This window comes from Poecile atricapillus, chromosome 5 (assembly GCF_030490865.1).
Source record: "Poecile atricapillus isolate bPoeAtr1 chromosome 5, bPoeAtr1.hap1, whole genome shotgun sequence".
In the NCBI taxonomy this organism is placed as follows: domain Eukaryota; kingdom Metazoa; phylum Chordata; class Aves; order Passeriformes; family Paridae; genus Poecile; species Poecile atricapillus.
The window spans coordinates 3,486,920-3,503,186 of record NC_081253.1 but is presented as its reverse complement, the minus strand read 5'-3'; the positions used below and the strand labels follow the sequence as shown (position 1 = coordinate 3,503,186).

General features: G+C 45.3%; 1 protein-coding gene across 6 annotated transcripts in view; it reads right to left on the bottom strand.

Annotated features, from left to right (window-relative positions):
• Window positions 1-5,343, bottom strand: part of ZEB2 (zinc finger E-box binding homeobox 2) — a 116,542-nt gene extending 111,199 nt beyond the window's left edge. For 2 of the 6 annotated variants that reach the window (XM_058840506.1, XM_058840501.1), the window contains exons 1-3: window positions 3,406-3,652; window positions 3,203-3,301; window positions 371-532 (exon numbers count right to left, since the gene is read on the bottom strand). Coding sequence is in view for 5 of the 6 variants with exons in the window: in XM_058840501.1 (XP_058696484.1) it covers window positions 371-443 (73 nt within the window). In the remaining variant the exon portion in view is untranslated. Of the gene's footprint in view, window positions 1-370; window positions 1,805-3,202; window positions 3,718-5,324 lie in introns of those variants that run through there. The other 4 variants (XM_058840502.1, XM_058840500.1, XM_058840504.1 and 1 more) reach the window with 4 other exon arrangements.
• Window positions 5,344-16,267: the final 10,924 nt, after the last annotated feature.

The window sequence follows — 16,267 nt, the reverse complement described above, 5'->3', positions numbered from 1 at the left end:
AGCGACCCCGGCGAGCAGCGCCGGGCGAGCCGGGCCGCCCCCGCCGCTCCTCCGCCGCTCCGGGGCAGCGGCCCCGCCGCTCCGGGCCACGGGGGCAGCGCCCGCTCCGCTCCGCGCCCGCGCAACAAACTTTGGGGCGGCGGCGGCGGCGGCGGCGCGGGGCGGCAGCGCGGCTCCCCCGCGTCCCTCCGCACCGCCGCCGCTCCGCGCAGCTCCGCGGGACCCCGCGCACGGAGCCGGGGGGCGGCCAGCCCCGGGCTGCCGGGCTGCCGTGCCCCCCTCCCCGTCCCGCTCCCCGTCCTGCCGCCGCCTTTCCCCCCGCGGCCGCGGCGGAGCCGGCCGGAAAAGTTTTCCCGGGGGGCCGTCTTACCGTTTTTCCTCCGGGGGTTGGCTTGTTTTCGCCTCTTACACCTGGGGCCATCCGCCATGATCTGCTGCTTCATTGATAAGAGTGGATCAGATGGCAGTTCGCATGGGCTCGACTCCCTGATTCAGCAGCAGCGGCGGCGGCAGCAGCAGCAGCACGCAGGCTCTATGTAACGACCAAACACAGCGACAATGTGGGCATCGGGATGTCCCATTTAAACGCAGGGCGCCAACGGGGACCCCAGTTTGCACCCGAAAAAGAACCCATCCACGCACACGGCGAGGCTGGCCGTGCCGGGGGAGGTGGGACGCGGTCGGAGCGGGCTCCCCCTCTCTCCCCAGCCGGGCAGATTTCTTCTTTATTTATTTATATATTTATTTATTTATTTATTTCTGCTCCCTCTCTCTCTCTCTCTCTCTCCCTCTCTCTCTCTCTGTGTCCCTGCGTGTGTGTGTGTGTGTGTGAGCGTGTGTGCGTGTGTCTCCCTCCCTGCGTGTGTGTGTGTTGCACCAGCAAAGCAGATCAGAGAGAGAGAGAGAGAGAGAGAGAGAGACAAGAATTACATCTCAAATGAGTCATAACTCATGACCGTATGAGGGAATGCACAGCTTTTACAGTAGGCTGTTTGACTCAATGCTAGGCGGACCATTTCCTCCTAAAAGTACTTTAATTTGACACTAGAACTTCTTTTCACGCGAAATCCTACCCTTCTCCTGCCTTCATTTTTATTTCCCCCCAAAGTACACTCCAGCAAAGTGATAAGAGGAGAGGGAAACATGGCTCTCCCCTGTCCTTTTGGGGTAAAGATCAGCACGGATACCTCCCCCTCCCCCTAACAACGAGGAGTGTAATTATAAACCTCTGTCACCTTTTTAGTCAGTTTGACAATATTCAGGGTTTCCCCTGCCCCTTAGTTAAACAAAGCTTCAGAGTGTCATTTTTTTTTCCTACCCAGAAAAGAAACAGAAATCAAAACTACCGCTGTCAGAGTTTTCAGCCTTTCAGTTGGGTTTTGGTTTTTTTGTTTTTAAGGAAAAAAATAAATAAATAAAAGCAACTTGTAAACTTTTAGACCTACTGTGTGTGCCTGTGTGCCCGGGCTGGGCTGGAGGCTCTATCTGTCAAAGGGAGAGAGGGGCAGGAGCGTTTGGTTTGCTGCAAGAACGCTCCTGAAACTCAGTCCATCTCGAGGAAGATGCTGTAGCTTTAAAGATGCTTTGACTTGAGGATTAGTTTAAACAGGGGGCTATAAAAGATGTAACAGATGCAAACTGTAAAACAAGGGCAATTAACCCTTGCTCTCCTGAGCAGGATGCCCCCTCGCCTTCGCATCTATTGTCTTCTCCTGCACTGGGAATTTTACATAAAACCTAAAAAATTATTGCCTGACTCAACAATTTCAACATATATATACATACATTTTAAACAGAATGAGATTTTTTTTCCCCCCTCCCTTTTCCTCTTTCCCCTCCCTTGTGTCTTTTTACTTTGCTGGAGCTTCACACCAGGACTGAGCAGGGAAGTGTGCTGCTGTTGGGTCTTTTTATTCTGCCTGAACTCTCTCCTCAGGCGTTTACTGTTATAAAACCTGCTTGGCTATAAATAAAAAAATAATAAATCTCCAAGCAGGTAAGAGGATGGGAAGATTGAGAGAGTGTGTGTGGGGTCAGCGTGTTTACTCACACTCTCCTGCCTGGGATTCCGCCTGGACAGAGGGAATGGATGGCTCTGTGGATGTGGATGAAGGTGGCTGAGCAAAGAAGAGGCTGAGAAATGTGCTAGAAACTTTAGTATTTGCCAGTTATTCCCGGGGCTGGGGTGGGCAGTGGTGGCATCACCGCGGCAGATCTGCCAGGAGAGGAGATACAGCGGGGAGGGAGGACAGGCACCGAGGCGAGCCCGGACCCTCAGCCTGCCTCGGCAATTGGCGTTTTAATGCAAAACCACCAATGGTGAATTGTTTTAAATGCATTTCACTCCCTTCCCTACTCTCCAGCCTCCCGTAAAAAGTTATCAATAATTTTAAACCTGCAAATTTCGAGAACACTTTTCTTCCCAGAGGACCGGTAAGCTTTTAAAAATATGTATTAATTTTATTTTTATTTTTTTTTCCTTTTGGTAAACGACTTTTAAGTTCCAGTCTGTACTTTCACTTCTTGCTTTAGGCTCCCAGAAGCTAAGGTGTTACTTCACCCAGCTTCACAAAATAAAATATAGAAATGAAACCAACTGAGCAGACAAAACAGCAAAACTTTCTGTTTGGGGAAACACATCCTTTGCTGGGGAGCCCTGCCCGGGGCTGGGGCTCCAGCGGTGCCCGGCCGGGCTGGCTCTGCATGCTCAGGGCATGCAAAGCATTAACAGGTACCTGCAAACTTTCAGAGCTCAGATGTAAAACCTGAAATAAAAAGGAGCAGGAGGTGGGTGGGGGGATGTTACAGGGTTGGGGTTTTTTTGGCTTTTTTTTTTTTTTTTTGCAGGAGGACGAAGTATTTTCCTAACACTAAAACTTTTGCTGCTGCTTTTTAAAAAGCACTTCCCGTACCTGGCTGACAGGTAAGGGGAGCAGGGATGGTGGTGGCACAGCCCCGTGCACCCCGAAACTGCTCACCCCTTCCTGGAGCAGTGCTGGAGTGACTTCAGGTTTCGGTTAAAAAGATTAAAAAAAAAAAAATTAAAAAAATAAAATTTTCGCCCCAAGTATAAACAATCCAGAAAAATTAAAATACTCTCGGAATGAAATAAGCCCGCTGATGCGTGAGGTGGTGTGAGGAAAAAAAAAAAAGAAGAGGAAAAGAAAAAAGGAGAGAAAATGGAATTAAATTCCAAACCTACCTGCGAAGTCTTGTTTGTAGTTTTGGCCAGAAATGGTGAGAAGAAAAAGCATGAAGAAGCCGCGAAGTGGAGGAGAAAAGGTGAAGGGAGATGCAGCTCCTGGAGAAATTGTAAAAAGCCTTGCAAAGAGTTGTCGGAAGGACCGTTATTCCTGCTGGGCAGGTTAGGACTGATCTCTTTCTGCCACTCCAGGAAACACAAACCTGGGGACGGACTGACGTGTTACGCCTCTTCTAATGACATTTTTTTCTTTTTCTTTTCTGTACGAGCGAGAGGAGAGACCCTGCAACACACGCCACCTATCTTTGTGGGGAGGGATAATTGGAGAGCACCAAACGTGAGCATCATGTGGAAACGTGATCGCCAAGTTTCTCTCTGGGAAAGGATCTGGGATAGATTATACCTTGAAGTCTCCGCGAACGCTTTAGCGGCAGAAATGCAATTCCACCTCCTCCCGCCCGCCCCCCGCCCCGCGCCCGCCCCCCGCCCCGCCGCTCCGCTCCGCGCCGCTCCGCGCCCCGCGGAAACTCACCGCACCGCATCCCACCCCCCCGGGGGCTGCAGCCCCCTGCCCCGCCGATGGAACCCTGCCCGCATCCCTGCCACCCCCGGGGCGCATCCCCGCTCACCCCCCTCCCCGAGGCGCATCCCTGCCCCGGTGTCCTCCCGCCGCATCCCTTTCCCTCCCCCAGGCGGAATCCCCCGCCCCCTCCCCAGCAGGATCCCGCCGGATCCCCTGCCCCCAGGCTGGATCCCTGCCGCTTCTCCCATCCTCGGGCGGGATCCCTGACCGGGTCCCCCCCTCCGGTCCCCCCCCGGCGGGGTCCCCCCGCTCGCCCGCCCGGCCAGGGCCGCATCCTGCCCGCTCCGTCCGGGGCCAGCCCCGCTCCGGGCTCTTGCGCCGGGGAAAACTTACCCTAACATAAAGCCTAGAAACTAAACTCTGTTCGGGTACTGCAAATAAGCTCCTGGCTTGTTTTGGTGCGGTTTTATTTTTATCCTTCACGCGTTTCTTTTTGGGCATTTTTTTTTTTTTTTTTTTTTTTTCTCTCCCCTCCCTTTCATTTCAGCACTCATCCAGGTTATTTGAATAGTCAGCTAAATCTGATGAAAAAAAAAAAAATCAGCCGAACGTGCTGAGATCTTACAGTCTATCTGTTTTGTTCACAGATATGGATCAGGGGTGAGATGGGCTCTTTTCTTGGCTCTGCTCTTTCTTGGAAGTAGCTGGATGAGCAGAGAGACAGCGTGGACGAGTAACGCGTGGGGCTGAACTTCAGGGAGGTTACAAGTTTTTCACTTTTTTCAAGTATTAAAATTAAAATAAAATTGCATATAGAGAGAAAAAAAAAAAAAAAAAAAAGAAGGGAAAGAGAAAAAAAAAAAAAAAAAGCAGCCCAGACTCCACCTTTGCACTGAAGGGATTGGTTATGCAAATATGGAAGGGGTTTCCTGGCAAATACAGCTTTCTACTGTATGGTTAATTAAATCATCACTCAAAAGCCTTCCAATGTGACGCTTCTGTCGTAATCCAATCAGGTTACGTAGGTCCTAAACAAGAAAGATATTTTCCACATCTGGAAGTCAGCAATTTAGCAAGTACTGCACATTATTAACCAATTCAGAGCCCACTTCCCAGGGGGATAGTTTTTTCTTTTTTTTTGAAGTTTAAGTGTTCTTAACCAACGCTCTGCCGGTTTGTTAATGAAAAAGCCGGTTTACACCGCACGTAATCGAGAAGTAATTCCGAAGTAAGTAAAGGCAGAGCGAGCCGGGGATGCGGAGCGAAGGCGTTCGGCTGCAAAGGGGGCAGATCCGGCTGAGGCTCCAGCCGCTCATGCCCAGCTCTCAGCACAACCCACAGCAGTTCCTTCCTCCTGAAGGAGCTCGAAATCATCTCACTGCAAAGAGAAACTTCGCTTCTTGCCCACTCGCGCTGTCCCTTCCCAGGGTGAACGTGGGGCTGCCCAAAGGGCTGCGTTAAAGCGCTGCGAAACAATTTCCCCGCTCGGACAAGAGTTCAGCCTGTTCCAGCACTTTATGTGGCTTTTTTTTTCTTCTCCCCCTCCCGAGGAAAACCGAAACAAATGGCACGCTGATCCCACACCGCACTTTTACTTACATTAAGCTCAGATAAACTGCTCTTGAACTGTGCATTGAACGTGTGCCTAAAGCAAGAAGTGGAGGGCGAGCAATAGCGGTGGGATCGCGCTCCAAAATGGTCCAGCTCAGGGAACACCTTCCTGACGGCTCAGCATCGCAAAGGAAGGAAGGGACCCCCCTCGCCCCCCCGCAGGGTGTCCTTGCAGCTCATCACAGCCACCGACATCTGCCTGGGATATTTTTTTTTTCTTTTGGTCATCTCTTGGCTAGACGGGAGTGGGTGGCCCTGTGAGATGGGGGAGCTCAGGGTAGGGGCATCCAAATGCCCTCCCGAGCTGGGAAGTGGCACCTCCGGGTGTCCCCCTCCTCAACCCCGAGCTGCAGGCGGAGTGGGGAGGGAGAGGCAGGCTCTGGCCGTCTGCTGCCGCTGCAATCCCCAACCAGGCAAAGGTGGCAACGAGCTGCCCTAATCTTTTCAATTCTTGTTTTTATTTATTGTTTTTATTGATAACTCTGTTTTTGTTCCCCGCTACGAGTCGTCATGGCTTTGTTAAAAGTTTTCTTGCCACTATTCTCTAAATGCCAGCGTGATTTTCCTGCAGGATGCATGACTTCTCCATGCCTAAACGTACCTGGATACACAGAGACATATCACACACATACACACACACACAGAATGATGATATCTTAATGAAATATATAGCACAGCGCAAATATCCTGAAATCAGATTCGAGTATTATTAGTTTGAATTAGATCCTCTCAGATCCAGAAGGCACTGCCTATAAATCAAGGGCAGTCTGGCAATTCCTTAAAGAGCTAAACTGAATTTAGATGCATATGATAAAAAGAAAGGGAAAGAAAAAAGTGAATGCTAATTACTGACTTACTCGATTTCCACTCACCCACGTTTTCTAGGAGAAAAAGGAGAAAACCTAAAAACCAACCAACAAGTTCTCAAAATAAATTAATCCCATTACAAATTCCTTACATATTGTTCCTACATTTCCAGATTACAAAACGAGGGGATGAACTGGAGATTACGAGAGGCTGCAGCCTGACTCGCAATAGGCAGGAGTGCTGTCGATGGTGTATCAATAAAATATATTTATCTGCAGCCACGCTGAAAAACAAACCCTCAGAGCGTGTGATGATGCTCAAGGGCTTTAAGAAACATGTTGGCATTGTCAGATAATCCCTATTCATAATTTTGCTGGCTGTTCTTTCAGCCCTCAATCTCACAGTTTCCCCAGCTCTGATGTGCCTCCGCAGGGTTTGCTTCGGAGCGATAAAACTGCTCGGATCTTTGCAGGACTGACATAGCACCCAACATTATTAGATGCTATTTTAATGTGAGATGTGGGGCTGTTTGTTGGGGTTTTTTCATTTTTAATTTTTGGACCTAAACATTTAGCAATCAGCTAAGCCCTTCTGAGATGGAATTTAACCTTAATCCAGGCGATGATTTCCTGCCCGGCTCTGAACTAATAACGGGTGTGCAGCTTCTTTAGGAGATGGAAATAATGACAGGCTATAGATCCTGCCTTTATTGGGGTGGTGCTGGCAGCCCGGATCTCAGTCCCTGCTCCATCAGCATCCCCATGCAGATCCTATTCCCTGCTCTATTTTAAAACTTTTGCACATCCTATTCCCCCCACCCCATCAGTTTAAAAGCAAGCAGAGCCAAAATATCCTCACAAACCCCAGCTCCTTCCTTGTGTATAGCTCCCAGCACTGGGGCTTGGAGATGGTTTTAAGGGCAGTTCTCTGAGTGCAGGTTTCTGCTCTTTTCCTCAGGTTTTCCTACATGTAAAAGCTGCAAGTTGAGATGAGGGTGGGCTGATCCTGATGCAAACCTGCCTGGTTAAAGTCACAGGAGAAGCCCTCTTGCTTCCAGCTCCTCGGTGGGTTTCCTTTGTCCACCAAAACCTATCGTGGTGAAGATAACCCCATATTCCCAACACTGTGTGGATCTGCAGGGCCAGCTAGGGGCAAATCCTGCTGCCAGGGACAAACCCTACCGTGAGAAAGGGATTGTGCAGGGAGAGAGCTCCGTGTGACCCCCAGGCACCCAGCTCTGATTGAGAGGGGAGGTGACCAGCCACCGAGGAGGGCTTTGGGGCGCAGGCCCTGGAGGACCTGAGCCTTTGGCTTTATGGGGACTGGTGGCACGGTCTGAGGGGATGATTCACTGCCTTATTTATTTTGGTGTGTTTGCTTGTCCCCTGGAGGAGGATGAGTAATGGGGACTGTATTTTCTTGCCCACCACGTGGAAGGAGGAAAACTGAGGGAATAGGAGCAAAGATGCTCTGGCTGATGAGTTTTGACTAATACATTTTAGAGGCTGGTGAAGACAGGTTTAACACCTCTAAATACACTTTAGATGCTCTGAGGCTTTTCCTTCATGTCTTTCCTAGCCAGAATTCTTGACTATTTTCCCTGAAGTGTGGAACCCTTCCTACATCAGGGATTAAACATCCCTGTGTAGGGGACCCAGATGAGACATGCCCACTTGCAGCCAAGCCTGTGGAGAGCATCCTTCCCTCCCCACAGCCCTGCTCCTCTGAGGGAGCTGCTCCTGCAAGATTTGGGATCCCTGTGGGTTCTGGCTGCTTCTCATGCTCCTGTCTCTGGGGTGTAGAAGATGCTCTTGCCTTGAGAAATAATTTTGAGGTTGCAAAAAAAAACCAATCCAAATCAAACAAAAAAAGATGCCGGGGGATTATTTTCTGCAGTCACCTGTGGCAGCAGAGAATAATACAGGCTGGAATAATTTTTGTGAGCAGGGAAGGCCCCATGTGGGCCCAAGATGCTGCTGGATACTTTGGCTCAGTACAGGTGTCCCTATAAACTAAGATTTAGAAAGCAAAGCCTTTATTTTTTTTCCAATTTCCACATGGAGGAGAGGGCACAGAAGAGAGGAAGAAAGGGTCAGGGAATGACTCTCCCCCCACCTGCTGATGAGGTATTTTGGAAGAAACCTTTTGAATCAACATTCCCAAAGTTTTCAAGTTCCTCTGCGGAAAACCCATGTAGGGATAGGATACGAGCCAAAAGCAGGGGAAAAGATTGTCTGGCTTTAATTTATCTATCCCTGGGCATTTCTAACCAGCAGATCACTGTAATATTTGATCTTGTGTGAGTCCCTGAACATTAAAAGTGAATCTCCTCATATGTTTTTGTTAATTTTGTCATTCATAAAGCCACTTCTGATGGCCTAGAGCTGCTCAGCTGCTGTTCACAACATCTGTGTGTCTGCATCCACAGGTCCCAAAATTTCTTTTCTCATTGGGCAGTGAGCAGTGGGGGACAAGCATCCTCCAGCCACTGTCCCACACCATGAGCTGGATCAGCTTTTCCTTCTCTTCTGGGATCAATGCTGAAGTTTGGTCACATTTCTTGGCTCAGTTGTCAGTGATTAAAATTCACGGCTCACTTTTGTTTATAGTTGGTTGTTTACTTTGTTGAATTTTTAAAAACTTGTTAGAATGCAATTGAACACAGATTCAACAGTATTTAGGCTTGAAAAATAAAGATGCATTAGAAAGATGCCTATTATGCTTCAGAATTATTAATTGACATTTTTATGATGAATAATTAATCATTTGAATAATTTTCGTATCTCTGATCTGAACACATATTTGCATATCTAATGTCTGATTTTAAATGTGGTTTCTTTAGTTGCATTCTCCCAGGACAAAGACAAGAAGTAAGTAACATCCTAATGCAAAACTTTTTTCCTTTGCACTTGTAAAAGTATGTTTATTGAAATGCAAGTTCCTATCTAGTTATGAAGCTGTTAATAATCTATGCATGACATATATGCATTAATAAGGTGGTGAATCCTCTGGATATGAGCACATTTAGGCCTCATTTTCTTATATACAGTGGTGAGGTCCCCTGCAATACTTAAACCCATGTGAGGTTAAGCTAGGAAACCATAAAGAAATATCTCAGATACACAGTGTTCCTGTCTTGTTTACATGACACTTAGTGAGAAGATCAAAGGTTGTTTCAATTTGAGGTGTTTAAAATATCAGGAACTCTCAATATAAATTTTAACTGTGTCCTCCCAGTGAGCCAACATCAATATTTTCTTGATATATTTTAATATGCCTAAATCATAGCCCCCAAGACCTCACCTCGCTGTAGCTGGTGGTGATTAAGGAACAGCAGAAGTGCAGATCAGTTATAAGTTGGTCAGCAAAGGGGTGCAAGGGATGGTGCTTGTTGTGCAACCCCACTTGGCACTGGGTTGGTGTGAGCACAGCTCAGCCACAGAGGGAACAGAAAGGAGGAAGGGGCAGCTGGGCAAAACCAGAACCCAAAAGGTAGAAAAACTAAATGAAGGAATGGAATAAGTAGCCTTTGCTCCACTGCTGCTGGCCATGGGTTAATTGTTACAGCAGCACTGCCTGCCTGGCACCCAAGGAGTTGCCTTCACTTCTGTGAGAATTTGATTTATTAAGAAATTAAAGGTTTGGAGAATTTTATTTAGTGGCACCTTTAAATGCACAGGCAGCCCAAATATTCTGTGTATAGCCTGTTGGCTCCTTGACGTCATACTGAAGAACTAAGGTGATGGTTGCTCTAGAAATATCTAAAACTGATGCAGTATTTATATTTAGCAGATTAGAGAAGTTACATCAAAATGGAGGCACAAATTCACCACAGTGTTTAAATTTCCTTCGTGCCATTAATACAAGGAACATAGAACATACGCAAAGTAAAATGAAAATAAAGGCTTTTAACATATTTTTTCTTTTCACAGCAGGTAGTAAAAAATATGTATATTATATATATCTGTACATACATATATATGTGTGTGTGTGTACATATATATATACACATATATATGCACACATATATAAATGTTTTTTATTTTTGGTGGAATTATATTATATAGACTATGGTAATGTAGTGGGCAATATCTGACAGACAGATACTGCATAAAGAAACTGTGAAATTCAGTTCTCAGAACAGGCTGGAGTTATACTGAATAGGATGTTTAGCAGTTACATATGCTCAGTGATAACAGATTATTTTTTCTTTATTTTTTCCTTTTTTTTTTTCCTTCTAGGAGGGGTTGAATTTGTAAGAGCAAGAGTGGTAAAAAGCTCTGAGCCCAGTGGCCAAAACTGCCACTGCTTTGGCCATCAGGGCAATGGCAATGCCAGAAAGTTCTTTGCAAAGGGAAAAGGTGGGAATTGGGGTTAAACTTCTGCTTTTTTGATTCTAAAAGCAGGAGAGAAAGAAAAGATCCCTGAGATGCTCCCACAATTCTTTGTAAAGTGAGACATCCCTTCTGAGGCTGGGGTCAGCAGCAGTTCTGGGCTGAAGGCATCCCGTGCTGAGAATCCAGAATGGTTTGGGGGGAAGGAACCTTAAAGCCCATCCCATTCTACCCCCTGCCATGGGCAGGGACACCTTCCACCATCCCAGGCTGCTCCAAGCCCCGTCCAACCTTGGATGCTTCCAGGGATGGGACATCAGGAACATCATCCAGTGCCTCTCAGATGCTATTGTACCTTCATGAGATCAATGGACAACTCTGTCTTTATTTACATGCAAATTTATTTTGTTTGGGTTTAGGCTGAATATAAATTCACATACTTTCATAATTACACAGTAGCCTCTGTGCTACCTGTTTGGGACTAGATCAAATTTCCTTTTCCCTGGCTTCCTCAGTGTCACCCTGCTTTTCCCACTGACTCCTGATTAAGTTAATGGAGGTGAAATTAGCAGCAAAGAATATGGGTGTAAAGCTGACATTTTGATGTCTATCCAAAAGTTTTGGAGTCGATCGATTGCCCCAATTATTTCTTATCACCGCCCCAGGGAAAACATATTTTTCTTTCCACAACTTCAGGAGATTAGCTGGATATTTTAAAATCTACAGAAACACAAGGGTTACAAAGATATTTAGAAAATCCCAAATGATTTGAAACAATTAGCTGCTGCAGCATAGTTTCCAAAGCAATTAGCTGCTGCAGCATAGTTTCCTTGTGTACAGAATTGCCCAATATCTGGGAAACTGCTGCCGTTCTGCGGGTGGCTGCTGACTGGATCAGATTCCAGGAGAAGCACAGGCACAACCCAGTGACTGCTGCACACCTCAACTGCAGATTTACCCAGGAGCTGGCAGACATCCCCTTTGTCAGGGGTGGCATTGGACTTGCCAGGTCTTCTGTTTGCTTCCCTCTGACTATCAGCATCATCTCCAGCCTGTCTGTGGATAGAGGCTTGGCCAACTGGCCCCTTTCCAAGCCCAAATCTTAGACTCTGGGTTATTAGAGCTGTCAAAAACCAGAGAGAGAATTTTTTTTTTCTCTTCCCTTGCAATGAAAGCATTTTCCATGTTGTCACTCCCTCCGCGATTTATGTTTTAAAAATGTTTCTCGGGAAATTTCCTGACTTGTCCCTGGGTCATTGGAGGGGATTCAGGTCAGAACTGAATTAAAGGTACCAGCAGTTGGACGAGTTTTTTTCCCCCCATGGATGGTTTTAGGTGCACGTACACTCCTACCAGTGCTCCTTACTATATCTCTTCAAACTTGCTCCAGGCAGCATCTAAACTATTTTAAACCTTCCCATCCTTTTTTAACACACATCAGCTATCCTGCTTCAAATCTCTGACAAGGATGTGAAAACCGCAGTGTCAGAACAACTGCTGCTCTCTTCTTGGATTCTGACAAGCAACCTTCAACCTGAAACCCTCTAAAAATGGCTATTTTTATCGTTTCTATGTATTTTTATTTTTTTTTAAATTCAGAACCGACTGTATTGACGGTGTTCTTTCCCCTTGTTCTGACAGGTTGGAAATGGGTGCAGGAAAGGCACCAGGCAGAATGTGGGAATGCTGTTTGATGTTCACCAAGAGGGTCCACACTTCAGTGGGTCCACCTGCCAACGGGCCTAACGACAAAGAGGTTGTAAATGGATGTGATTTCCCAAATTCTGAGCTAGGGAGGAGGCAACATGGTCTCTGGAATAATTCTGGTGAGTGCCTGAGAGAGCTCCCGAGCCACCACCACCCACCAGCTGTGCCTGGCCACGATGATTTTGCCTATGCCAGCGCCTGCCTGCTGGTGGCACTCATTTTTGGGAGGTCCGTGCCTGGAATTTGGAGACAGGAATTTGTAGGGTGGCATTTGGGAGGTAGGAAGCGAGGGGTAAAAAGTCACATCTAAAATTTAGTGTTGGAAAGTGGATCTGGTTGGAGGTGTGAGCAGCAGGGAAAGCGACACTGATCCACACACGAGGAAGGCAAGCTCTGCCTCGGAGAGAGAAATACAGAGCAGAGACTGAAAACACTGCAAATATTTGTTCTCATTGTCAGATGTTTCTATAAAATCTGTTGTTACTGAATCACTGCTGAAGTTACGGAGCATAAGCATAAGCATAAGCAGAGGGTGAAAAAAGCTAAGTCTAATTATATGTTTCGTGCCATTTACAGAGGTTTCCAGGGGATTTTCTTTTAATAAAAGTGCAGTGCATCAAAAGGAATAAATCCTACAATTTTGTTATTTACAAATCAGCCGCGTCTGCCGCGAGCTGTCAGACTTATCCTCCATCTTACACCCCTCTCTCTATCCCAAAATGCACCCAATACACTGATATTTATATCAATACTCTTCAAGTGCCTTTACATTACTATTTGCCCCTTATGTCATTAAGCAAACAGATCAGAAGAAAATCATCAAAAAGGCATTAAAAAAAATCTGAAGGAAAAATGCAGAGAAAAACCCCCCCATAATATTGGAAAATAAGCAACATAGATGTTTTCCAGATGAAGAGAACAAGTGCCTTTTACATCCCTGCCCACCGATTCCTGAAGATTTTAAATCGGAAGCATGGCTGGAGATATGATGTAATCAATTAGTTAAAATGATTTACTAACATAAAACATAACACTCTTTCCATGATTAATTTTTATCCCCTTCACATTTTTTTTTTTTCCCCTCCACAGCCACTCTGCCCCTTTCTGACTCCAGATTATTTAGCAGTTGACTTCGGCGTTCGGAGTGTTGCATATCAATCCCCGAGACCAAAATATGCCACTCATGTTTTTCCTGCTAAGTAATCTATGGATGCAGCACCTAACCCTGCAGCCCTCCTGTGTGCCTCAGAGAGAAGGGAGATGTGCTGAATCAAGTTGTTGAGCCTGCACTTAGAGCTGAAGAAAAGATGAAAAAAAACAAGAGACCACCTTTGTTCTCATCCAGCTTGGCCGCTGCCATGATACAGGAACGTGACAACTGCTTTGGTAATTAAAACTCCGCCTGCAAAAGGTACCAGGAAAAGAAAGAAGTGAAAATAAGATGACTTCTCACAAGTGTGAATGTACCATGAATGTATTGCACAGGCTACAGATGCTTTACAGAGGCCTGGGGCCTGCCTTGCAACAGCCCTGCCATTCCAGGATGAGCCTCTTGCCTCAGCAGCCGCTGTCCGTCGAGCCAAATTGTATGATTGCTTTGTGATATGGATATATGTGGACTGGGGGCTAAATTAAGGACATTAAACTCAATTTCCTTAAGATAGGAGCCAGATTTTAATATTGCAGCTGTCCAGAGGTGAAAGGGTAATGAGGACACGAGGAATTCCTGGACAGGAAAGGGACACTTGGCCCAACAAGTCTGTCCCCCTTCAAGTTTATTACAACACACCTCCCCACGTTGTCAATATATCCTCCAGCCCTGTCTGCCTGTGTAAACATGTCTGGCTATCTCTTCTGTTCATTAATACTTCAGTTCACTCCGTGGTTTTATTTGACATAATGCCTACTACGCTGTGAGTTGGATCCTCTGCAAGAATTCACTGTTTATTCTTAGACCTTTCATTTTTAATTGGCATAATCTGTTTTATTTTCCTTTTTTAAACTCACCAGATACAGCCACTACCTCAGTCCTCAACCTAATTATGAAAATATTAATGTTTAGGTCTTTTTAAAAAAAATGATTAGGCTCAGTCTTTGTTTATATAAAGTATCTTTAACAGCCGGAAACAACAATTGCTTCATATCATATTCCTATTTCAGTCACTAAAGTTCTTCTCTGGAAAAGGTGATCAGAATTGGAATTACTGGAGAAAAATCCATCACCTTCCTTGTGTGATAAGAGCCCTTTTGATTTGCAGGCAATCCTTTGCTGGAGTGTCCATATCACACCTTATTTATACTGAATTGGCATTGATTCAAAATTGATGTTTGACAGATTCAGTACAATTTTTAAGGTGGAGCGGGACTTTTGGGAGTCAAGTATTAACTTATAATGATATTGTAAAGTCAAGAAATAGCCTTGAAAGCTGGTGGGAGGGAAAAAAATCTCACAAGGAATTGGTACCATGACAAAGATTTCTAACTGCTAGCTGGTCTCCACTTGCTAAAAACCATCTCCCTTTAAATTTTCTGCTTGCAAAGTTGAGAGGGAATTAGCATACAGATGCTTCCTCAGACGTGAAAAAACCTGGGTCTTTCCTTTCCTCTGAGGCAACTCAAAGGAGAATGTCATTAAAGCTCTCAACACAAACCGTGGGGAAAGAAACACAAGTCACAGATAAACCTGAACAATTTTCAAATTTCAAAGATTGATAGGCTGGGGAAATAAAAACACTTTGGGTGAAGTATGAAGTGGGAAGCAGGCAAAGTAGATCACTGTGATGCAAGATCAAGAAAAGACTCTTAAATTTGTTGTTTAAGTGCATCAAAATCCCAGAAATGCAGTGTATTAACAATTATTCTGATATCTAACCATACCCTGTTGCTTAGGGAAGCAACTTGCTCTTATGATGAGCAGAAAGTTTATTTAGAGATTTTCCCTTGAGAAAAGAGGCACTGCTAACAAAGGTTGTTTAGGGGAAGAAATTCTGCACCAGTGTTGAGAAACACTGAGGTTTTATTCAGGAACTATGATGGCAGTACTGGGTGGACAGGGAACTTTGAGAAACTTGGAAACGGAAGAAATATTAGAAATCTCTAGGTTTCAGGCAGGTGAAGAAAGAGTTATGACAGAAATGAAAACATGGACATGCAGCTGGTTAAAAAAATAATCAGTAAACAATATCTGGGAGACACAGAAAGCTTCAGGTTTATAGCCAGGATCCATAGTGATAAAAAATACTCTGTAAAAGTCTAAAAAATCCAGCCTTACCGGAGAGCTGGTGATCCAAAGAGGAATCAAAATTGCCACCTTAGGGACAAGACAATGAGGGACGTAAAAAACATTTTTCATGGCATCTCTTGGGCACTCATAGCTTAAAATCTCTTGGTTTTTTTATCCATACTGATAAGATACTGCTCTGAAAAAGTGGAAGTCAATGTAGTGGCTTTCATAGCACCAGACTGCTTTTTGTGAGGGTCCTTCCATAAAGATAATAAAGGAATTATTGGTGAAACACGTGTCATAATCAGCTGAAATTTTAATCTTTGTACAGTTCTGATAAATCCTCATAAGGCCAAACATTTTCAGTCTTGCTGTTGAAAAAAGATCCATTAAACTGAGGGAAGTAGATGTGGCAGTAATGCCAACAGAATTTCCATCTAGTGTTGGGCAAGTTGTTTGAAGAAACAAGAATATAAAAGTTGGTAAAATTAGTGAAGCCATATGAGCAGAACCCATTTTTAGCTGCTGCAGGTTTCAATTAAATACCTGTTAAAGTTCTGTGCAGTTACCAGGGGCCAAAATGAAACTGAAAACTCTTCAGTTAACCTCACATGCTGGAGTGGGTCCATTCAGCCCTGTTCAGAAATTCTTTCATTTCACTTTTTCCATCAAAATTTATTGGAAAATGTGTCTTTCTGTCAGGTGAAAGACCTGTCCACTGGACTGGAGCTCTGTTCTTGAGCTTTGTAACTCTGTTCCAGCTTATTTCATGGAGCTGGTCAATTGCTAATGTAAAAAATTGGACTGGAGGTGAGGTCCAGGGTCCCCAAAAACACTCCAAGTTTCAGTCAGCACTGAAA